This window comes from Balaenoptera borealis, assembly GCF_965194805.1.
Source record: "Balaenoptera borealis genome assembly, chromosome: 3".
NCBI lineage: Eukaryota > Metazoa > Chordata > Mammalia > Artiodactyla > Balaenopteridae > Balaenoptera > Balaenoptera borealis.
In genome coordinates, this window is record NC_138866.1 from 83,047,372 (window position 1) to 83,071,677 (window position 24,306).

General features: G+C 41.2%; 3 protein-coding genes across 9 annotated transcripts in view; 2 read left to right on the plus strand and 1 right to left on the minus strand.

Annotated features, from left to right (window-relative positions):
- GPR176 (G protein-coupled receptor 176) overlaps positions 1 to 21,093 on the minus strand; it is a 118,487-nt gene extending 97,394 nt beyond the window's left edge. For 2 of the 5 annotated variants that reach the window (XM_082384987.1, XM_082384988.1), the window contains exon 1: positions 9,382 to 9,678. In XM_082384987.1, the coding sequence (XP_082241113.1) occupies positions 9,382 to 9,553 (172 nt within the window). In that variant the 5' untranslated portion in view covers positions 9,554 to 9,678. Of the gene's footprint in view, positions 1 to 6,401; positions 6,447 to 9,381; positions 9,679 to 17,857 lie in introns of those variants that run through there. The other 3 variants (XM_082384991.1, XM_082384990.1, XM_082384992.1) reach the window with 3 other exon arrangements.
- On the plus strand, positions 9,764 to 20,393 carry LOC309625464 (uncharacterized protein; the record flags this gene model as incomplete). The annotated part of the gene is made up of 2 exons (XM_082385038.1): positions 9,764 to 10,999; positions 15,015 to 20,393. One exon carries the CDS (start codon positions 9,764 to 9,766, stop codon positions 10,727 to 10,729), a length of 966 nt encoding a protein of 321 aa, XP_082241164.1. The 3' UTR covers positions 10,730 to 10,999; positions 15,015 to 20,393.
- Positions 21,094 to 21,366: 273 nt separating the features above from the next.
- The window catches only part of EIF2AK4 (eukaryotic translation initiation factor 2 alpha kinase 4), a 108,237-nt gene continuing 105,297 nt past the window's right edge, over positions 21,367 to 24,306 (plus strand). For all 3 annotated transcript variants that reach the window (XR_014242518.1, XM_082384915.1, XM_082384916.1), the window contains exon 1: positions 21,367 to 21,551. Coding sequence is in view for 2 of the 3 variants with exons in the window: in XM_082384915.1 (XP_082241041.1) it covers positions 21,408 to 21,551 (144 nt within the window). In the remaining variant the exon portion in view is untranslated. The remainder of the gene's footprint in view (positions 21,552 to 24,306) is intronic.

Consider the following 24,306-nt stretch of genomic DNA (forward strand, 5'->3'; position numbering starts at 1 on the left):
ACAAATTTCCTCCCTTTCTTAAAAATTCCACCCAATAAAGTAAAAGGATATTTCTTGCAGAACTGTGAATATTTGGAGTTGAGACTTTAGAATCAAAAAAAAAAAAATTAATTAAAGATGAAAATTCCAGACAATAAATTAGTTGCTTTGTCTACCAGCATCAAAAATGTTCTACTATACCTTAACTGTCAACATAGGCAGACATACCCCAGAGATACTGTGGGTTCAGTTCTGGGCCAATGCAATCAAGGGAATAGTGCAGTAAAGTGAGTCACATGGATTTTTTGGTTTCCCAGTGCATATAAAAGTTATGTTTATACTATACCGTAGACTATTCAGTATGCAATAGCATGTCTAGAAAAACAATGTACATACCTTAATTTAAAAAATACTTTATTGCCATATTTCAAAATTTTTCAATGGGTACATTTTATTCCAAACTCTTTTTAAAAATATCTACAAACTTTATTGTTCGTACTACTTTACTAATTATACCTAATGGTGTTTGTAAAATAGAGTGTCTAAAAGAGAAAATCTATTTAATAGGTGTTCAGATATATTAAAAAACTACTTTATTGCTAAAAAATTCTAACCATCACCTGAGCCTTCAGCAAGCCATAATCTTTTTGCTGGTGTGGGTCTTGCCTCCACGTCGATGGCTGCTGACTGATCCAGGTGGTGGTTGCTGAAGGCTGGGGGGGCTGCAGCAATTTCTTAAAGCAAGACAACAGTGAAGTTGGCCGCATCGATTGACTCTTCCTTTCATGAATGAGTTCTTTGTAGCATGTAATACCGTTTGATAGGATTTTACCCACAGAACTTCTTTCAAAGCTGGAATCAATCCTCTCAAACCCTGCCACTGCTTTATCAACTAAGTTTGTGTGATATTCTAAATCCTTTGTTGTCATTTCAACAGTCTTCCTAGAATCTTCTCTAGGAGTAACTTCCATCTCAGGTAACCACTTCCTTTGCTCATACATAAGAAGCAACTCTTCATTCATTAAAGTTTTATCATGAGATCGCAGCAATTCAATCACATCTTCAGGCTCTACTTCTAATTCTAGTTCTCTTGCTATTTCCACCACAAATGCAATCACTTCCTCCACTGAAGTCTTGAACCCCTCAAAGCCATTCACGAGGCTTGGAATCACCTCCTTCTACACTTCTGTTAATTGTTGTTATTTTGACTTCTCATTAATCACAAATGTTTTTAATGGCATCTAGAATGGTGAATCCTTTCCAGAAGGTTTCAATTTACTTTGCCCAGATTCATCAGAGGAATCACAATCCATGGCAGCTATAACCCTACAAAATGTATTTCTTAAAGAATAAGACTTGAAAGTCTAAAGTATTTCTTGATCCATGGGCTGCAGAATGGATGTTGTGTTTGCAGGCATGAAAACAACATGAATCTCACTGTACATCTCCAACAGAGCTCTTGGGCGAGTAGGTGCCCAAGATCTCATTGTCAATGAGCAGTAATATTTTAAAAGGAATCTTTTCTTCTGAGCAGTAGATCTCAACAGTGGGCTTAAAATATTCAGTAAATTATAGCTGCTTCACTTTGTTGTACAGCAGAAACTAACACAACATTGTAAAGCAATTATACTCCAATAAAAATTTAAAAAATAAAATAAATAAATAAAAAGATAGCCCTCCCCCCCAAAAAAATATTCAGTAAACCATGTTGTAAATAGATGTGCTGTCATTCAGGATTTGTTGTTCCATTTACAGAGCACAGGTAGAATAGATTTGGCATAATTCCTAAGGGCTCTAGGATTTTCAGAATGGTAAATGAGTATTGGCTTCAACCTCAAGTCATCAGCTGTATTAACCCCTAACAAGAGTCAACCTGTTCTTTGAAGCTTGAAGCCCGGCATTGACTTCTCCTCCCTAGCTGTGAAAGTCCTAGATGGCATCTTCTTCCAACAGAAGGCTATTTTTTCTACATTGAAAATCTGTAGTTTAATGTAGCCACTTTCATTCATTATCTTAGCTAGATCTTCTGCATAACTTACTGCAGCTTCTACATCAGCACTTGCTGCTTCGCATTGCACTTTAATGTTATAGAGATGGCTTCTTTCCTTAAACCTCATGAACCAACCTCTGCTAGCTTCAAACTTTTCTTTTGCAGCTACCTTACCTCTCTCAGCCTTCACAGAATTGAATAAAGTTAGGGCCTTGCTCTGGATTAGGCTTTGGCTTAAGAGAACGTTGTGGCTGGTAAGATCTTCTATCCAAACAAAACTTTCTCCATGTCAGCAATAAGGCTGCTTCTCTTTCTTACCATTTGTGTGTTCACTGGAGTAGCACTTCTAATTTCCTTCAAAAACTTTTTCTTTGCACTTACAACTTGCCTGTTTGGCACAAGAGCCTTTTTTTTTTTTTTTTTTTGGCGTATTTCAGCATTCGGCATGCCTTCCTCACTAAACTTAATCATCTAGCTTCTGATTTAAAGTGAGAGACATGCAACTCTTCCTTTCACTTGAAAACTTAGAGGCCAATGCAGGATTATTAACTGGCCTAATTTCAGTATTGCTGTGTCTCAGGGAATAGGGAGGCCCGAGGAGAGGGAGAGAGACGGGAATGGCCAGGCAGTATAGTGGTCAGGACACACACAACATTACAGATTAAGTTTGCAGACTTACATGGGCACAGTTCGTGGCATCCCCAAACAATTAAAACAGTAACATCAAAGATCGCTGATCACCACAACAAATATTATAATAATAATGAAAAAGTTTGAAATATTGCAAGAATTACCAAAATGTAACACACAGACACAAAGTGAACAAATGCTATTGGAAAAATGGCACCAAAAGACTTGCTCAACACAGGGTTGCCACAACCTTCAGTTTGTAAAAAAAAACCTCTATTATCTTTGAAGCATAATAAAGTGAAGCACAATAAAACAAGGTATACCTGTAAAAGAATATTATAACATGATATAAACACTGCTCTGATTGGGGAGGGTTACATTTCTAATCCTAAACAAAGGAGCTCTGTATTTCCTTAGCACATGACCACAGACTAAGGTCCAGAACAAAACAGGATCAGATAAAAGAAAAACAAAACAGTGGACCAAACTTTAAATACGTCTTTCTGCTCCAATGAGCTCACTGCTGTAGAAACCTTTGTAAAGGTGAAATTGTTGCAATTATTCTTGGAGTTAGCTGCTTTAGATGACAGCAGTTCCTGTTAGAAACAACGTTAATGTAACAGAGTTATGATGTAGCCAGATCATTTATTAACATCCTAGCAGTTACAAATGACTGAGCCCTAACAGAGACAAGGCACATTAGCACACATGAAAAGGGGCCTAATTGCTAGACTAGGTAGAAGAATCCACGAAACACAGAAAAAAAGCAATTAACTGATTATATTTAACTATGTCTCTATTAATACACTGGATAGGTCATTCATCTCCATGCCTCTGGGAAAGACTGTTTCTAGATTTTGGTTTGTTTGTTTTTGGCCACGCTGCATAGCATGTGGGATCTCAGTTCCCTGAACAGGGATGGCACCCGTGCCCCCTGCATTGGAAGCACGGAGTCTTAACCACTGGACCGCCAGAGAAGTCCCTAGATAATGTTTTTAAAGCACTTAAAGTAAATTGCCAGTGGGGGAAAAGATTTATTTTCCTCTTACTTATTCCTTGTCAAAGGTTTATGAAAATCCTTCAGTGGGACAATGGTAACAAAAGTTTTCACAGGATCAACAAGAGTGCCAAGATAATTCGATGGGAAAAGAAGCATCTTTTCAACAAATGGTGCTGGGACACCTGTATACTCACAAGTAAAAGAATGAATTTGGACTCCTAGTTCACAGTATGTACAAAAATTAATGTACAGGGACCAAAGACCTAAATGTAAGAGCTAAAACTGTAAATCTCTTAGAAGAAAGCATAACAGTAAATATGCATGACTTTTGATTAGGCAATGGTGTCTTAGAAATGACACCAAAAGCACAAGCAACAGCAAAAAATTTTAGATAAATTGGACTTCATCAGAATTTAAAACTTTTGTGCCTCAAAGGACACCAGTAAGAAAATGAAAAGACAACCCACAAAATGGGAGAAAATACTTGCAAATCATGTATCAATAAGGGTCTAGTACCCAGAATATACAGGTGACCCTGGAACAACACAGGTGTGAACTACGTGGGTCCACTTATATGCAGATTTTTTTTACACTAAATACGTACTACAGTACTACATGATCCACGGTTGGTTAATTCCACGGATGCTGGAACCATGAGTACAGAGGGCTGACTAAAGTTATACTTGGATTTTTGACTGCCCAGAGGTCGATGGCCCTATCCCCCGCATTGCTGAAGGGTCAGCTGTAGAAGGAACTCTTACAACTCACTGACAGGAAGACAACCCAAGTTAAAAATGGGCAAAAGATCTAAATAAACATTTTTCCAAAGAAGATATGCAAATGGCCAGTAAGAGCATAAAAAGATGCTCAACATCATTAGTCACTAGGAAAATGCAAATCAAAACCACGAGACACCACTTAACATCCACTAAGATGGCTATAACCAAACAGACAAATAATAACAAACGTTGGCGAGGATGTGGAGAAATTAGAACCCTGATACAGTGTTGGTAGCAATAGAAAATGACACACCCACTTTGGAAAGCAGTCTGGCAGTTCCTAAAAAAAGATAAACTTAGAGTTACCATATGACCCAGAAGTTTCACTCTTGCTAAATACCCAAGAGAATTGAAAATATTATATCCACACGAAAACTACACAAATGTTCAGAGCAGCATTACTAATAATAGCCAAAAAGTGGAAACAACCCAAATGTCCATCAATTGGTGAATGGATAAAGAAAAGGTGGCATATCCATACAATGGAATATTATTCAGCCACAGAAAAGGAATGAAGTATCTGCTACAACATGAATGAACCTTGAAAACATTATGCTAATGCTAAATGAAAGAAGCCAATTACAAAGAACCACTGATTTTATGACTCCATACATAAGAAATGTCCAGTACAGGCAAATCCACTGAGACAGAAAGTAGATTAGTGGTTGGCTGGGGCTCAGGGTACTTAGGGAAAATGGGAAGCAACTACTAATGCGAATGTGATTTCTTTGGAGGGGGTGATAAAAATTTCCTGGGGTTCCATAGTGGTGATGGTTACATAACTCTGTGAATATACTAAAAACCATTGACCTGTATACTATAATTGGCTGAAATGTGTAATATATGAATTTTAATCTCGATAAAGTTTTTTAAGTTTTCACAGAATTTAATTTCCAGAAGAATTGGAAAGGAGAAGCTGTCCATTGAAGGTCTAGAAAGGAGAAGCAAAGGGTTACCAAAAGTATTTCATTCAGATGGAGGCCAGACTGCTTTCCTGTGCTTAACGTATTACATTATAAAAGAGTGGGGTGGCAGAATGCATACAGCATATGGAAATCAATGGCAACATGAGGCAAATTGAGTCAGTATATTAGGAGTTCATCTACCCAGGCTGATAACTATTGAGCTCACCATTTCAAACTCCTTAGGTCAATTCAGGACACCTTATTCTTGATGTAATCTACTACGTTTCTAGGCACACCAGAAACAGAAAAAGCAGGTATAATAAGGCTATTGATAATTACATTATTATTGGCTATAATTATGGCCAATATATTTGTTATCATACATTATTTTATATATATATAGACTGTTGATATTACATTATTATTGGCTATAATTATGGCTAACGCATTATTTATATAATTATGAAAAATCATCCTCGTAATTATGAATTATGAGCACAAACTGGTAGTAACATTGTTTCTATCAAACATTTAACTAAGGAACTCCAAGAATTATCCAGCTGTTATCTGATTAATTTCAACTAGTATCAAAAGCACAAGTATATTTCTCTGTCAAACGAGTACCATGAACACTGCTGGTGCCCAGTATAATTTAGTTGAAATATTATAGACTACCATGAGCAAAAATGGTGTTTCTCCACATCACCTGTGAAATCAATTCAACAAGTAACCACCCTCCCCCCTTTCCTTTGAAATGATTACTTCAATAACCACCTCAAGGGATCAGACAACAGACAACTTGGACCTTTACTTGGGGTCATCAACTTCCCAAAGGTTCACTACAGACTATTGCTAAGGAAAGGGGTCACAGGTTAAACACAGGAACCAAACATACAGTGGTTTGGCAAGAGCAAGGCAGGCTGATTTCTCTATTTTAAAATAAATTTCAGGGTAGGAGACATACTTCTTGGCTGTTGTCTACAGTGATGATTTTCTTTAAATAAGAGCAAATGCATTTATAAAAATCTCCTAAAGGCCTCCAAAGATGGTAACAACAGATAACAGGCAATTTGTCCAGAAGGAGCTTAGAGGTAACAGACTAGGTCACAACCACTGACCTTTTTCAAGTCAAAGCACCAGAGAGGGGTCCAGCTTTCCAGGCACTTGGATTGTGAATCCAAAGACAGTGGGGAAAAAGAAAGAGAAAGATCAACTCTGAGGAGTTAAATGCAAAACATTTATTGGAAATGATGGTTCCAATTCTTTTTGAGTCCTTGATTTCACATTGTTCACTACTAAAAGTGGTGTGTGCCATATATTTATCAAAGGGCAATCTAAATTATTTGACTCTCTTTCAAAATCTACGGTATATCTGAAGATATCCCAAGATGTTGCATAAAGAAGGCTGAGACACTAGCTCACACAAACCTTCAAAAGGCATTATTTGAACAATATTATATACAATTCTCAAGTTCATTTTCAACACAGCAAATAACATTCCCTATGGTTGGATATATTATAGTTATTAAAAGTTGTTGGGGATTTTCCCTCATACAGGGCACTAAAACACTTTTCAAAAAGAGCTGTAAGATATCAACAGTACAAAGAAATTATTTTCACATAATAGTAGGCCTCTGGAAATCCCAATGAAAAATTCCATGTAGAGAATATGGGAAGTATATGTGAATTTATGTAAAGGGAAAAAACTCATTTGTCCATGTCTGGGCACAGAGGAAACAAGTAGATTAAACCAGTGTCATATGCTGTTCTAGACACTATTCCAACCTCCATTTACTTTTCAGCCTTCTAGATTCTTCTGGGATAATTTTTCTCTATTTTTGGGCTTCATGAAACTAGGCTTCCCAAGTTTACTTGCCTTGCAACTGACTGCACATGGCTTTGGAACTTAAGCTCTGAGCCTCAATTGGCATTACCAGGATTTGATGACATAGATATGTCTGTATGGGTCAAATCCTCAGAGAACAATGAATCAAGAATACCAGAAACAAGTGCACAGTGCAATGTTACGTAGTTAAGCTTTTAAGAAAACCAGAAATGCCTTTCACTTTTGCACAAGTTCTCTGACTTTTGATTACTAGAAATTTAACCATATTTATACTTTTTCTGAAAATAAAAAGGAGCAAATGGAAGTCTCTTAGGAGGACCTAAGTCATGTGTAAGGGGGAATCCTAGCTAGGCCAAGTCAAGCATAACCAAAGATCAAGGGCAAAAATCAGTCTCCTCTTTTAAGACATCCACAGAAGCAGTTTTTGCATGTCAATTAAAGTGCTGTGTGGAAAAAGAGTTGAATTAAGGGCAGATTTACCTAGGAATTCCTGAATCCAATGCAAGTTACCAGAATTGAAAGTACATGGGAAGCAGAATATTTGTTAAATGTGCACTATTTACTCTGCCCTGTATACACATGCTGTTCTATTTCAATAGTACTCAAATTTTTAGAGTCAAACTATGAGAAAATTTCTCCTGGCACCATCGTTCTTCAGGGTTAAAGTTACCAATGGGAAAAACAAAACAAAACAACCAAACTCTCTCTCTCTCTCTCTATATATATATATATGCAGAATAAATGCAGACATAAAAATGCAGCCACTTCTACTGCCTCCCCAATAATCTACTCTTTAAGTAAATGTGACAATACTAGAATTTAACTCTCTAAAATCTACGGTGCACTGTGCCTGGTACCCAGTAGGTGTTCAGTGTTTGTTTGTTAAATGAATACTGAAAATATTTGGGACACAAGCTTTCGCTTTGTTAATGTGCATTTACACTCCACTCATAAAAACACATCGTAACATACACACACAAATCTACACATAGCCCCATTGATGTCAACTCCTGAAAACGCCCTCATGACAAAAAATGGAAGATAAATATTATGCTAGAGTGGGACAGGATGATGACAATTAGAGAAGCTGCGAAAGGAAAATTCCAAACACAATTCTTCCATAGTCTTTTTTTTATTACATTGTGTTATTTATTCTTTCTTTTTCTCTTTCTTAAAATTGAAGTATAGTTGATGTTTCATAGTCTTTTTGATGTCAGTTATCTTTGTTTCCATGATAATTCACAGGTGTCTACAAAAAAGTAATCTATTCCTACTTTGAAACTTTAGGACTGCTCTTGGCCATAATATCACACATAATTACGAACAATCTTTTTACATCCTTATAAATGGTACATCAGAGAATTCATATTTTAAAGGAAGCCACATATTTACAAGTAATATGCAACATGTTCAACAAATCTCAACAAAAATGAATATTCATTGTATCATTTATCATTTAAAGAGTAGCTACCAGAAGTACAAGTAATTCTCACACTAGTGGACATTTTTACTAACCACTCATTTCAGTTCGTTGATCTTTTCTTTCCCTAACAAGTATTTCTAAATTTGTTGTGTGTGGTGTTTTGTGTTTTTTTCCTGTCTTTATGCTGTACTTCAGAAAAAAAAAAAAATCGGGAAAGAAGTAGATTGGGATTTGTTTTGTTTAGGGGTTTAAAAATATCTAAGGCAACATAGAGTTTAACTCCACAGGTTTGTTTACCAGCAGGTTGCTGTTCCGAAGAAGCCAGCCATTTAAAAAACGCGCAAAATAAGGCTCTCGCAAAAAAAAAAAAAAAAAAAAAAAAAAATTATATACAGGGAATAGATAGGAGCGCAAAACACATCAGTCACCAGCAACAAAACAGAAGCTTTGTTGCTCGCTATTTGTAAACAAGAGGTCGGGCCAGAGCTCCGCCCTGGTACCCGGGAGGTAAGGCATGTGATAGGCACAACCCCGTGCCCATCCCGAAGCGTTCCGCAAGGGCCGCCTGGCGCCCAGGACCAGGCAACCCACCCTCCAGCCGGGACCAAGCCCTACCGGAATTCTTCTGCTTCCAGCTTGGAGGCTGGAGTCGACCCTCCCTGCTTAACTTCCCTGCAGATACCCTGACATTCTTAAACCTCCTTCAACTATCTGCACTTTTGCCAGGCACCCCGAAACCCACGGCGGCTCTGGCGACCCCCGATCCCGGCTCTCCGAGCCTGCGCCCTCGGGGAAGCCCACCCGGGAGGCGCCCCTGCGGGCGGCTTACCGAGCAGCGAGCCTATGAAGATGACGACCTGCACGGTGGTGGTGAACTGACGGTACAGCTGCGCCTCGCCGAACTCCCCGAGCGCGCTGCGGTTGGCGCCCTCCGCCCCGGCGCCCGACGCGTTGCGCGGCTCGCTGGCGTTTCGGGAGATCCAGCTGCCGTTATGCCCCATGGCGAGGCTGGAGCTCCAGCTCCGTCTTAGCCCGCCCGTGCGCCCGCCGCGGACCTCCGCGCCACTCTCTCCTGCCTCGGGCGCGGAGGAACACGGGGGTGCCTGGTGAAGACCTGGAGAAGCCGGAGCAGCCGCGGGTCCCCTCACGTCTCCACATCGCCAGCCCCGGCGCCCGGGAGGCAGGGAGCGGAGAGGGCGAGGCTTCGCCCCATGCCCGTTCCCTCCGGGGTCCCCGTCAGCAGCCACATGAAGGCGGCACGGTCAGAGCCCGCCGAGCGTCGTCCGTCCCTCCTCCCGCGTGGTCAGCGCGTCCAAGCCCACTCAGCAGAGAGAGAAACACAAGAGGCATTTGATGGTCAAGGAGGGCGCTCTCCGCTCCCGCCGCCCTCTTCAACCTCTGCTTCTGGCCACCCCCGGGGCAGCCCTCTCGAGTCCCCTCCGGTGGACGGGCTCAGCCCCTCTCCTCAGAGGCAAGAGAACATTGGACTGCAGCCTTTTTTCAGTCCTGCTGGCTTCGAGGCTACGTGGCGATGGGAAACCCGGAAAATGCCCAAGTCAAATGCTCGGAGCCCCGAGGGGACCTGCGGGTCCCCACGCCGCCCATGGCCAAGGTGGAATGCCCCGAACCTCCCCAATAGCCTCGCCGTCAGCGCCCGACAGTCCCCCAAGACGCCCGCGAGGGCTTCTCCGGCCCGGCCCCTCGCTGGGGGTTCCGACCTCCTGCCTCGGCGCGGGTTGCAGGGACCTCGTTCCACAGACCCTTTGCCTCTGCACGGCCCAGTGTCCCCTTTCCTGGCCCCGCTCCGGCCCTCGACTGCAGGGAGAGAGCCTCCAGACTTTGCGAAGACACGAGAATACGCCCCTAGAAAGGAACAGGCACCATCTACGAGATCGCCAAACTGCCTGCGCGCGCTTGAGGCAGCTGGGGGCGCGCGGTCCGCGGGGCGATCACGTGACACGCTTGGCCCCGCCCCCACGCCCAGGCTCCCGCGGGCGGGGGGGACGGCGCCATCTTGGCCCCCCCCCCCCCACGATCTTGATAGCCAAGGCGGGGAGCGTGGGAGGGGCGGAGGATCCATGTCTGGCTGCCGTGAAGAAGCTCGCGGCTCCTCCGGGGCTTCGCCTCGTTTACTGCTGTCATTACTGCTCCTCATCTCGTCAGCTGGGGCTGCCTGAGGCTGATAATTCCACGTCGTTGGCACCTGGGCAAGGAGCCCAGTCTCCTCCATCGGGCCTTGGGTGTAGCTGAAGCATTTAAGAAAGATGGGATTTAGAAATACAGTGCCCGGTTTCCTGGGCCTTTTCATTGAGTCTCATTTCTAAAATGTACACAATACAACCCGGTCAGGTGGATTCTGGAAATGAAGAGTTGAGGAGGGAGCAACTTCCTGCGGGCTGATGCAAACGGTTGGGAAGCTGGGATGAGCGAGTAAACAAGAAAAAATGGTAAAGAGAAGCCGAATGGGAAAAGGAACGGGTATGGATGGCATCCAGAGAGAGGATCAGGGGAGAAGAGAAAAGGAGAAATGAGAAGAAAAGACAACTAAAATTTTGCCTGGTTTAACCTTATGAGAACTGTTTCTTTTTCAGGAGTGAAGGACACGGTAGAGGGCTTTGACAAATGAACTGGTAGGACTAGGTCCCACGACAATAACTCTTACGAATTGATTAAAATTACAGAGATATTTCTTGGTTATCCCAAGGCTGATCGTGCTACCATAGGGCTACTTCACTTTCCCTATTAACCCTTATTACTTATTCTTCTTGAAAGGGCGAAGGTCCATGTCTTGTACATCTGGATTCTCAAAATACCTGCACATAATTCTCTATGTAAGCAGGTATTTTGAACATTTTGGAGACAAAAAAAAAAAAAAAAGAAAAGAGATAGAGAAATGGAAGGAAAATTAATGATAAACTGTATTTTCAAAAAAATAAGTCATTTCCAGCAGTTAAAATTTGTTCTGGGAGTCCAAACATATTTTTCAAGATGAAACCCCTTACACTGTAGTCATTACAAAACATAATTTATAATAATAATTCAGCAATATCCAGCACACTCCTTAGGAAAGGTTAGGGAAGATGTGTAAATGAGTTGTGTAGTGACAGTTGTAAAAATACCCCTTTACTCACCATCACTTGCCATCCCTATTCAAAACTACTAAAAAGGATTGGGATAAATGTGAGGAAAACATTTTTCAATTTTTCAGATGTAAAGAGTGTTTAATAAAGCAAGAAACCTCTCATTTTGTATTCCGAGAAGATACCAGTAAATTCTTTCCAGCCCGTAAACTGGTGTTAGGGTATGGGGTTAGTTGAGTCAAGAAATAACCTGATAGGGGCTTCCCTGGTGCCGCAGTGGTTAAGAATCTGCCTGCCAATGCAGGGGACACGGGTTCGAGCCCTGGTCCGGGAAGATCCCACATGCCGCGGAGCAACTAAGCCCATGCGCCTGAACCACTGAGCATGCGCTCTGCAGCCCGCGAGCCACAACTACTGAGCCTGTGCACCTGGAGCCCGCACGCAGCGAGGAGCAGCCCCAGCTCCCTGCAACTGGAGAGGGCCTGCGCGCAGCAATGAAGACCCAACGCAGCCAAAAAAAAAAAAAAAGAACCTGATAAACTGAGGGGTCACCGTGATTCTTGAGGAAGGATTGCCTTGTGACAATATAGGACCAAGGATGAGATCAGAGTGGTATACTTCTTATGGCCATGGGCTATATGAAATTTTCACTGATTACAAGATAATTTAATATTGATGTAAGAAGGGGGAAAGGGGGGGTGGGATGAATTAGGAGATTGGGATTGACATATATACACTATTGATACTATGTATAAAGTAGATAACTAACGAGAACCTACTGTATAGCACACGGAACTCAGTGCTCTGTTGGTAACCAAAATGAGAAGGAAATCCAAAAATGAGGGGATATATGTATACGTATAGCTGATTCACTTGGCTGTACAATATAAACTAACACAATATTGTAGAGCAACTATATTCTAATAAAAAAATAAGATTGATGTAAGCGATTGGACATGATTTAAATATATGTCAAATGTCTATAGTAGGGTTATTTATACCTGTCTGCTCATCACAAACTTAGTGGCCTAAATTACAACAGCAATCACTTATTTTGCTCATAAATATGCAATTCTGGCAAGACCCATTGGGACTGCTTATCTCTGCTCCACATGATATCAACTGGGGCAGCTCAAAGTCAAAGCCAGGGTATGGAATCTGAAGGCTTGTTAACTAACATGTCTGGCAGTTGATGCTGGCTGTTGTTGGGACCTCAGCTGGGCCTGTCAGCTGGAATGCTTGTATGTGGCCTCTCCCTGTGGCTGCTTGGCTTTCTTACAGCGTGGCAGCTATGTTCCAAAAGTGAGCATTCAAGATAAGAGTCCCAAGAGGACAAGGCGGGGAGGTGGACGACTTTTATGACTCATCTCAGAAGTCACAGAACATCACTTCCACTGTACTCTATTTGTTGAAGCAGTCAAAAGCTGCCACATATAAGGGGAAAGGACAGAGACTACACCTCTCAGTGGAGGGAGTGTCCATCATATTGTAAGAACAGCAGGTGGAATGAGAGAGATTGTTGCAGTCATTTAAGGAAAATAAAATCTGCCATAATATCTATTTTCCTTTTATCAAAAAAATCCTTCCAAAGTTCTCGTTTTTAGATATTTTTTTCTGGAATGAAACCGGAAGAGGTCAAAAACCACATAAATTAATTACAGTCCTCTTCAGTTACCGTGTACAGGTATTACAGGGATATGAGCTAGCCAATATTAACACCTGGCAGCAAACTGGTACACAGCCATAGCTGAAGGCAGGTGATTAGGACCACCAGCCTACACATTTATGTGCTAGCTAATTTTCATCCGAAACTTTCTGGAGCTACACTAAAAGCAGATAATAGAAAATGGAATAAAAAAATAGGCAACCTCTGGCTCTTAGATAATGCGTAGTAATTTTTCCTTACATTTTTCTCCCATAATGAATAGTATAAGAAGGCATTCTCCCAGCTTAAAAACACTTTGTGTTCCCAAAGTTTTAAAGTTAGTTGTGTAGCGCTCAGGATCCATTTCCCTATAGAAATAATAAACAGGATGATAGGGTTCCCAGGCAGAGTGGGGCAAAAAGAAGGAGAGGCTCTGGGGATTAAGGACTCCCAGGGAGGCCCTACTCAGTCTGTAGGTCTACCTAGCTCTCCAAAGGTCTACTTTCTTCTCAGTGTTTACAAGAATTACTCTTCTCCTTGTGCCAGTAATCCACTCATTTAACTAATGTTAATGCCCTGTGCTGGGAAGGCAGGAACACAGAAATGTGGAATAGAACAGATTCTCGAAGCTTTCTCCAATCACCTCTTCCTTAATCATATACCTCCTGGGATTTGCTTAGGGATTTTGTGACAGGGCCACGGTTGCCCAGATATTTGGCCAAACATTATTCTGGGTGTGTCTATGAGGATATTTCTGGATGAGATTAACATTTGAATCTGTAGACTGAGTAAAGGGATTGCCCTCCTTATTGTGGGTGAGCCTCATCTAATCAGTTGAAGATCTGGCTAGAACATAAAAGCTGAGTAAAAGAGGATTTCCTCTGCCTCACAACCTTCGAGCTGGTATATAAGCTTTTCCCTGCCTTCAGACCTGAAACCTTGGCTCTTCTGAGTGTTAAGCCTGGTGGCCTTCAGACTGGAAGGACACCATCAGCTCTCTTGGTTCTCAGGCCTTTAGACGGGACTAGAACAACACCATCGACAGTCCTGGGTCTCCAGTTTGCCAACTGCCGATCTTGGGACTTAGCCTCCAAAACTGCATGAGCCAGCTCCTTATGATAAATCTCTGTGGTAATTTTTAAAAGCCTATTTCCTTCTCTGTTTTTTCTCTTATACTCCCATGGTGTGGTGATAGGCAAAATTTACATGTAGGTGCTAATAACATCTTTCCATACCTATAGAATGAAATAGGATCCATTTATGTTCAAAAGAATTCCTGGATTCCAACTTTCTTGGGTATTTATTGAAGAGCAGGAAGGGAGCTGGGTAGGGGAAAGAAGAGATGGATAGGATCTGAGATAATTGCAAAGCCCAAGGGGAAGGTGGCGGGAAGTGAGGAGGAGCCTATGGGTTTATTTCCCCTTCCTTCTTCCTTTTCATCATTGAAGGTCTCTTCCTCCTGCCTCCTGTCCCCAACACTACACTTTCAAATGTCCCTGCATGGTCTCTCGCTAAAGATGGAGAGAAGAGAAAAGCTGGAAGTGTTTTGAGTCGGTAAGCCCAAGCAGCAGTGTGCTGAGGAAAGAGGGATCCTTATGGCCCCGGGCTACCCATCTGGAATAAGTAGTTCTATTTCCAAATGGCTAATTCTATACCTATACAAAAGACATAAACAATGCAGGTTATTATGTAAACATTACTAGTGTTCAGTGATATCTCATTCTCCTCTTCTTCCAGGCACACAGAAGACTATTTTTCTCGGCTGCCCCTGCAAATGGGCAGGCCCATGTGACTATAATGACTAATGATATGTGAGCAGAAGTGACGAGTCATTTCTGAGCTGCGGCAGTGAAAAGCTTGTTGTGATTTTCAAGTCTCTCTGCTGCCCTGCCATTGTGATTGTGGAAGGGGACTTGTGTTGAAGAGCTGAAATATTGAAGCAGCCTGTGTTTCTGAGTCACCATATTGTGTGTGTGTGGGGGGGGGGGTGGCAGGGGGGTTGCAGACGCCCTAGAGACCACCCAGACATAACAACAAATTTTATATAAGCAAGGAATAAACCTTTGTTATACTAAACAACCAAGATTTTTGGAGCTGCTCATTATCACAGTATAACCCAGCCTATCCCGGCAGATAGAGTCATGAAAACTGGGGCCTGCATATTTAAGAGAGCATAGACTTTATTTCCCGGGAATGGAAGATACTGAGTTAGGGCTTAAAACAAAATCTCTGTGTATATTGGGGGCAATAAGGATATCCTAGGTCCTTGTAAAATTAAAGTGGTAGCTGATAATAAAGTCTCTGGGCATCTTTGAATTGAACTACTGGAATATTTCATGTCCAAAAACATACTGGTCTCCAATAAATTTATGTCATTTAAATAGCTTTTTGGGGGGAGTACTTAAGCTTAGTATACTCAGATTGTCACTTTATACAGGCAAACCTACCAACTCCCTCAAGATAAAGAGTCTAGTAACCGGGACGGGGGGAAGGGGGGCAGTATGATGTTGGTGTCAGTTTGACCTGGGTTTGAATGCCTGCTCCCCTATTTCCACTTGTGACACTGGGCAGTTACTGACCTCTCTAAGCTCAGTTTCCTCCTCTACCAAATAGCGATTAAAATGCCTATATTGCAAGGCTGTTTAGAGGACAATAAAATACCAAGTTAATGAAAATCTCTAACAGTACCTGGCACATCATAGGAAATCAATGAAACGTAACTATATAAGATTGATTCCTGTTTATTGATGCTTAAAGACAACAAATATCAAAAGGGAAATAAAGCATCATCTTTCAACATTTTAAAGAATTCTCTCTTTGTAGATATAAATAAACCACTGCCTAACAAGTCCTCTATTTCAAAAAATGGAAGAACCACTTACTTTGCAATTAACAAAGGACAAAATGGCTTTTGGTTAAAGATTTAGAAGTCCACAATTTAGCCTTTACACTATTGGGCTAAATACGTTTACTTTATGGTTCTTTGTTTGGGGTATGTTAAATTACCAACAAAGAAATTATCTGTTTAAAAAAGCTAATACTAATAATTTACTAATTATAGTAAATAATGTAATTAGTATAATAATTTACTAATTATATTTACTAATACTAATAATTTGCATATTCTAAATTATCTCAATATGTGGACTGGGAAATGGTTTTCTACTGATATGAATCTATAACTCCTAATGCAGTTTCCCAATTTGTAATAGTCCTTGCACCTTTAGATTGCTATTACATTCATCAAGAATATCTGGAAGGTGAGAGATTGAATACCCCTTCCCCCAGAAAGCCTCAGCAATTTCATATACACAGACACATAGACACATGCACACACACATATACACGTAGTGATTATAAAGCAACCTGACTAATTTTTTAATAGCAAGTATGCCAAAACTAAAATATCCATGAATATTATCACCTTTAAAGGAGTCACCCTGGGAAGCTGTTTAACTGTTGAAGAATATCATGATTTCTTAACACGTATTTGTGACTCTCTTTTATAACTAACTTCAGAAGTTGGAATATTCTTTCCTGTATCATAAAAGGAAACATTCTTTTGCTGATGGTAACAAATATGTCCTTTAAGAATAAATTTGAATTTTCTGATAGAGCCAAAAGTTATCTAGGACCAATTCTGGTGAATTAAGTGATCAAGACCGTATCTTCTTTGCTAAAAGATGAGATATGACTATAAAATACTACGACTCACAGTCTGACTTGTAAGTAATGGCACAGCTTCGGAAGAAAAATATATACTTAATTTATTCCAGAATTTAAAGGACAAGATTCATTTGGGTATATAAATATGTAAATGCATACAAATACCCACAAACTGATGCAAAAAAAAAAAAAAAGCTATTTTTATTTCATAATTTCTTGAACAGCAGGAGCCACCTTGCCTCTCCTACTCCTGCCAGGCCACAGAGAGCTTTAAGAACAATTAAGTGCTTTTACCTCCTACAAGGAGACAGGAAAGAGGGCAGGTCCAAAAAAGTATTCAAAGAAGTAATGGCTGAAAATTTCCCATATTTGGCAAAAATCATAAGCCTACAGATTCAAGAAGCTGAGTGAGCTCTAAACATGATAAACCCAAAGAAATCTATACCAAGACACATCATAATCAAACTTCTGGACACTGACAAAGAAAAAAAATCTTTAAAAGTAGCCATAGAGAAATGCCACTTTACCTATAGGGGAAAAACAATGTGAATGATACCAGAGATCTAATTGAAATCACAAAGGCCAGAAAGAAGTGGCATAACATTTTCAAGGGCTGAAAGAAAAGAACCACTGACCCCAAATTCTATATCCAGTGAAAATATCCTTCAGGAATGAAAGGGAATGTAGTTTTAAAATTTGGGCACAACGACCAACAGTCTGGAAGTTTTTCTTTGGGAAGTTGAGGGTAAACAGGAAGACCAGGAGATGTACTTTTGGGGAGCAGGGAGGGCATGAGGAAGTAGAGTCTCTTCCTTGGAGAACTGATCTAAGGGTTTAGGGAGGGCCTGGAGAATAAGGAAATCTTGGGGTGTCCTGACAAATTGTGAACCCCAGTTACACAAAAACAATCTTACCAGTCTGGGTGCTCCAAGAGTTTAGAGGTTATCTGCCGGAAGCCAATCAAGTACCAGTCTTTACTTTCGAATGATCCCAGGACTGCTGAGTTATTTCACGTAGGGCAACCAAATGCAATGTGTGGACACTGGTTGGATCCTAATACAAACAAAGCACTGTAAAACAAAACAAAGCAACAACAACAACCTTTTCCTTTTAACAGATTATTAGAGTATAATTGACATACAATAAATTGCATATATTCTACAGTTTGATCAGTTTTAATATATGCAAACACCTGTGAAACTATCACCACAATCAAGATAATGAATATATCCATCACTCCCAGGAGTTTCTTCTTGTCCCTCTGGAATCCCTCCCTGTGGCTCATCTCTGTCATCCTGACACCAGGCAATCGCTTATCTTCTATTACTAAGTTTGTATTTTTAGAATTTTATATAAATGGAATCATACAATATGTACTCTTTTGTCTGGCTTCTCTCACTCAGCATAATTACTTTGAGATTTATCCATGTTATTATTATATAGATAGCATATTTCTTTTTATTGCTGAATAGTGTTCCATTGATTGTATTGATACATCTCAATTTGTTTTTCCAAGAAACAAGTTTGTCCATCACTTTTGATGAGCATTTGGGTTGTTTTCAGTTTGGCGATTAAGGGTTTATGAACATTCATTTACAAGTCTGTTCATGGACATATGCTTTCATTTCTCTTGGGTAAATAAATATCTAGCGGTGAATAGTTGTGTCATAGGGTAGGTATATGTTTAACTTTTTAACTAAAACTCATGATAGGCCTAAATGTAAAACTGAAAACTATAAAACTTCTAGATGAAAACATGGAGGAAAATCTTTGTGACTTTGAGTTAGGCAAAAATTTCTTGGATAGGATGACAAAACACGATTCATGAAAGATAAAAACTGATAAATTGAACTCCCTCAAAAGTAAGAACTATGCTCTTTGTAAAACACTGTTAAGAGAATGAAAAGGCAAGCTACAGACTGGGAGAAAATTTTTGCAAATTACATATCTGATAAAGGACTTACTTCAGAATATATAAAGAATTCTCAAAACTCAATAATAATATAAAAAATACAATTTTTAAAATGAGCAAAAGATATGAACAGACAGAAGATATATGAATGACAAATAAGCACATGAAAAGCTGATTAACATTATTAATCATTAGGGAAATGTAAATTAAGGCACAATGAGATACTACTACACACCAATTACAATGTTTAAAATTTAAAAGATTGACAATAACAATTACTGACAAAGATGCAGAGTAACTAGAACCCTCCTAAACTGGTGGGAATATAATATAGTACAACACTTTGGAGAACAGTTTGCCAGGGTTTTTGTTGTGAAATTTTGACTTTGAAATAATTTCAAACTTATATAAAAGTTGTAAGAATTATCCAAAGAACTCTCATACATCCTTCACCTAAATTCCCCCCAATGTTTGACATCTATGTTTGACTTATCATCTCTCTCTTTATTTTCTGAATCACTTGGGAGCTAATTGTATATGTAATACCCTATTACCCCTTACGGTTTGAGTGGAAATTTCCTAATAGCAAGGACACTTTCTATTTGACCACAGTACAATCAGTAAACTCAGGAAGTTAACACTGATATAATAATGCTGTCTAATCCACAAGACCCCCTTCAAATTTTGCTGATTGTTTTGATTATATCCTTTATAGGTCCAGCATCCACTACAGATTCTAATTTTAGACAGATGGAGAATTTTGAACATAAATTGGGTATTAAATAATGTTAAGCAACTGTTATATTTTTAAGGTATAAGGACAGTATTATGTTCATAAAATGTCCTTATCTGTTAGACATATGTACTTAAGTGTTCATAAAAAGAATGATATGATGTCTGAGATTTTCTTTAAGATTCACTCCTAGGGAGGGGTGTGTGTGTGTGTGTCTGTGTTGAGGGGTGGGAAGAGGGGAGAAATGAAATAAGATTGAATAAGATTCTAAATTTGTTGAAGCTGAGTGATGAGTACAGGGGGGTATTGTAATATTTCCCCTACTTTAATGTATGTGTGAAATTTTTCCATAACTAGAGTATTTTAATTTAAAAAAATGGAGAAATGGAAGGATTTTAAGAACTGGGGTGATATGATCATATTTTTTATTTAGAAACATTACTCTGGCTGCAATAGGAAGAATGGCTTAAAGTGGGGCAAGAATGAAAGCAGTGACTAGTTTCCCAGCTGTTGAAGTCATCCAGGGAAGAGATGATGGTGACCTGAACCAAGTTAGTGGCAGTGGGATGGAGTGAAGTGGATGAATGGAAGAAATTGTAACTATCTGGATGTGAGAGATGAGAGAGAGGGAATCCAGGATTACTCTTAGTTGGCTTGGGCCAATGGGGAGGGGGTGGTGCCATTTACCTAGACAGGCATCACTGGAAAAAGAACAGGTCCCTAGGGGAGGGAAGGAGAAGATGGTTTGAAGGGGCCTCGGGTCAAACTAGTGCCTTTGTGTTATCTGGCCACAACTGAGTAGATAGATGACAGCAAGATACTTAAATAATCATTATTTAGCAAATAGTACAAATAATCATTATTTAGCAAATAGTATAGGGGTAAGCAAGGCAGACAGAAGGAAATGTCACTTAAACTTAACTTGAGGTAGTACGATATGATTATTCTAAATCAACATTGGTTGGAGACAGGATATAACAGAAAGACCTCCTCAATTCACATTAAGTAAACTGGGCATGCAACATAATTCTCTTCATGGGAATGTTGCTCATAAGATGCCTGAGTGGAAAGACATTTTTCAATCGAAATTTCATGGTGGTACTGTTGACCCCTAGGGTAGGCATGTAGGAACAGAGAACATGCACTGGGATGTTGAATCTATGGTTAAGGGGACGAGTTCGAGGGTAAAAAACTGGCGGGGAGGGGAGTAGCGGTCATGATTTTTACTCCTGGTCGTCTTCTGGGAAGGCTTAAGGTGAGTCAAAGCGGCTGGAAAACCCATCAAAGTCTGCCCTTCAGAGCTCCTGTCTCCTACCCATGCCAGAGTGAAGGAGTTCCAGCAGGCATTTCTGTGAAAGAGACTTATTTCGTGAAAACCATACCCCTTGGCATTCCATTCTGATGGATTTGATCTCCCACGCCCCTGCAGGTTCCTCCGCTCAGTTCCCCCAGCAGAATGTGGGCTAAACCTTCCCCCGGCCTCGCTCCCATGCCTACGCTGCTCACGCGTTAATAGCGTTCGTGACGCCGCTTCTCACCCAAGAGCCGGCCCGGGGCGCGGAGTTCCGGCGGGGATCCTGCTGGGCGCCGAGCCCCACCCCAACCCTGACCCCGCCCCCGGCGCGACGCCCCGCCCACATGCCCCCTCCCGGAGTGGAGCTCCGGCTGTGATCCTTCCCCCAAGCGCGGAGCTCTCCCCATCCCTGACCCCGCCTCCGGCTTGGATCCCCGCCCACGGTCCCGCCCCCGGAGCGGAGCCCGCCTAGGGCCCACCCACCTCCGCAAGGCTGCTTTGCCTTGCCTTGCCCACCGCACTACCATGGCTGGGGGCCGCGGGGCCCACGGGCGTGGCCGGGACGAGCCGCCGGAGAGCTACCCACAGCGACAGGACCACGAGCTGCAGGCCCTGGAGGCCATCTACGGCTCCGACTTCCAGGACCTGCGGCCGGACGCGTGCGGACGGGTAGGAACGTGGCTTGTCTGGTCGGGGCTGGTGTGCTGCGGCCCAGCTCCCCTGGCTCGATCTACCCCGGCCAGGCCCGCCCGGCCCTGCCGGAGCCGAACCGCCGACCCCCACTTAGGATTCTGGAGTCCTTTCATCTCTCGCGATTCCACCCACGCTCACTTTCTGTCCTTGCGCCTGCAGCCGCTTGGCGGGTCTCCAGAACCCCCAACTGGGCCGAATTCTCTTACACCCTTTTCCCCACGTCGGCTCCAGTCTTAGCTCACGCTGTTTCTTATTCCTACTGACGTTCCATAACTTCCCTGCCTCCTTACTGTCCTGCCTTTTTTCCTCCCTGAAAGCCCTTGAGTTTGATACAACAGCGCATTCATAGGGACCCACTGCAACTTTGGGAACGCTTTGGGGGCTCTTGCGCAGATCTTACTGATGCCTTCAATCAGAAGCCTCACCCTCCCGTCTGTGTTCAAAACTATTAACCATGTAATCCCATTGTACTCCTCAGGCATCCTCCCTGTATTGTGCTGTGTGGAGGAACTTTCCTCTGTACCTTTCTCCAAGGCGCTTGGAGAGTATGGAATACAGTCGTCTTAGCTGCAATGGAGAGGGAGTGTGCTGAGTTCACCCTTTTAAAATGGCATTTGACTTAAAATATTATTTTCCTTTTTGTCTGGAAGTAAGTTAAGGCACATTATAAGCTGCTGATACTGACAGTCTTTCCCTCATCATCCTTGAAGAATTATCTACCAAACTCTTATCTTTGTAGTATTATTTAAAAGGTAGTACCTTCCTTCATCTACCTTTAAATTTATTTATTTTATTTATTTTTGGCTGTGTTGGGTCTTCGTTGCTGCACGCGGGCTTTCCCTAGTTATGGCGAGTGGGGGCTACTCATTGTGGTGGCTTCTCTTGTTGCGGAGCACGGGCTCTAGGCGCACTGGCTTCAGTAGCTGCAGCACGTGGGCTCCGTAGTTGTGGCACGTGGGCTCTAGAGCGCGGGCTCAGTAGTTGTGGCACAGGGGCTTAGTTGCTCCGCAGCATGTGGGCTCTTCCTGGACCAGGGCTTGAACCCGTGTCCCCTGCATTGGCAGGTGGATGCTTAACCCTGCGCCACCAGGGAAGCCCAGCCGCCTTCATCTACCTTTAATTCTGGCATTTTACAACATGTGCCTTATCGTCACATCCGGGATTTTCTCAAGAAATAGGATCTCCGGGAGCTGTCAGGGCAAAACATTTTCCTTCTCACCCAACGTTTCCCTTCCTTCATTAACTATTTATTGTTCTAGGTATTGGGAATACAGCCCAGCACAAACCAAACCAAACCCCCTTCCCTCAGGGAGCTTACTTTTCTAGTGCTTAATTTCAAGAGTTATTTTTAAGCTGAAATAGTAAAAATGTAAATATTCCCCTTATACAAGCTTATAATAAAATAACAATGTAACTTTCTGGTTATCTGGTAACTTCTCTGTTCCCAAACATTGAGAACCAGGAAGTCTGCTCATGAAGCCAAAATACGTGTTGCAAAGTTTACATGGTGACTCAATACAAAGCTCCTAAGACTTCATTCAGAGACAGTTTATTTACTTTACACAGCTTAATTATCTGATCCTAAGACTGCAAGAAAACAAAAGACAAAGGTACTGCTGTATGTAGGGATACTGATAATCTCAGAATTTATAGCTGGTGGTCTTTATAACAAGATAGAGCAAACAAAATCAAAAACTGTAATAGGCAGGTAGAAGGATTCAGATAGCTGTACCCTGAGGTACACGGGCAAATAGGCTTAACACTTTACTAGGCAAATAATTGGTGGTCATAAGGATGAATCAGAATGTAGTCATTCAACATAGAGAACAGACTTGTGGTTGCCAAGGGGGGGGGGGTGGGGGAGGGATGGACTTGGAGTTTGGGATTAATAGATGCAAACTATTACATGTAGAATGGATAAGCAACAAGGTCCTACTGTATAGCACAAGGAACTATATTCAATATCCTGGGATAAACCATATTGGAAAAGAATATAAAAGATTGTATGTATGTGTATAACTGAGTCACTTTGCTGTGCAGCAGAAATTAACACTGTAAATCAACTATACTTCAATTAAAAAAAAGTTTTAAAAAGTTTAAAAAAAATGTAGTCATTCAACAAATACTTATTATTTGCCAGTCTTTAGGGAAAGGTTATGCAAGCCCACAATCCTTTATGCAAAACCCTGAGGCCTGATAAGTTTCAGAATTCAGAAGTGTTTGTGTTCATGGCCACATGTGCACATTCCATACTTACCTAATACCTCACTCAGTGTCTGGAGCAGCATGCAGAATCAAACACAACAAACCATGTGAATATGCAAATATTCACACTCAGTGGGATGGATGAAGACTATTAATAGCCTCATGTCGGTTCAGGCCAAATTTGTTGCCAGTAAGTTCAGCTCAGAATTATTGACCTGGGTAAACTTTAGGTTTTTTAAACATCTGAAGTTTTTTAAACTTCTTTTTGGGGGATGTGTTATAATGTAGATTTGGTTTAGAAGCATATGTATGTTATTTATAAATAACATTTTGGGAATACATGCTAAAAATTCTTTTACATACTAAAGCTTGGACATCACTAGTTGAAAATATAATTTCCTCTGGAGTTATAAATTTATTGTTAACTTAATTATCTTGGCTAATTTTCTGTCAACCGAAGGTCTGCTCATTTATAATTTGATAGCTATTGCAAACCTCCCTCCTAAAGCCTTGCTTTTGTCTCTGG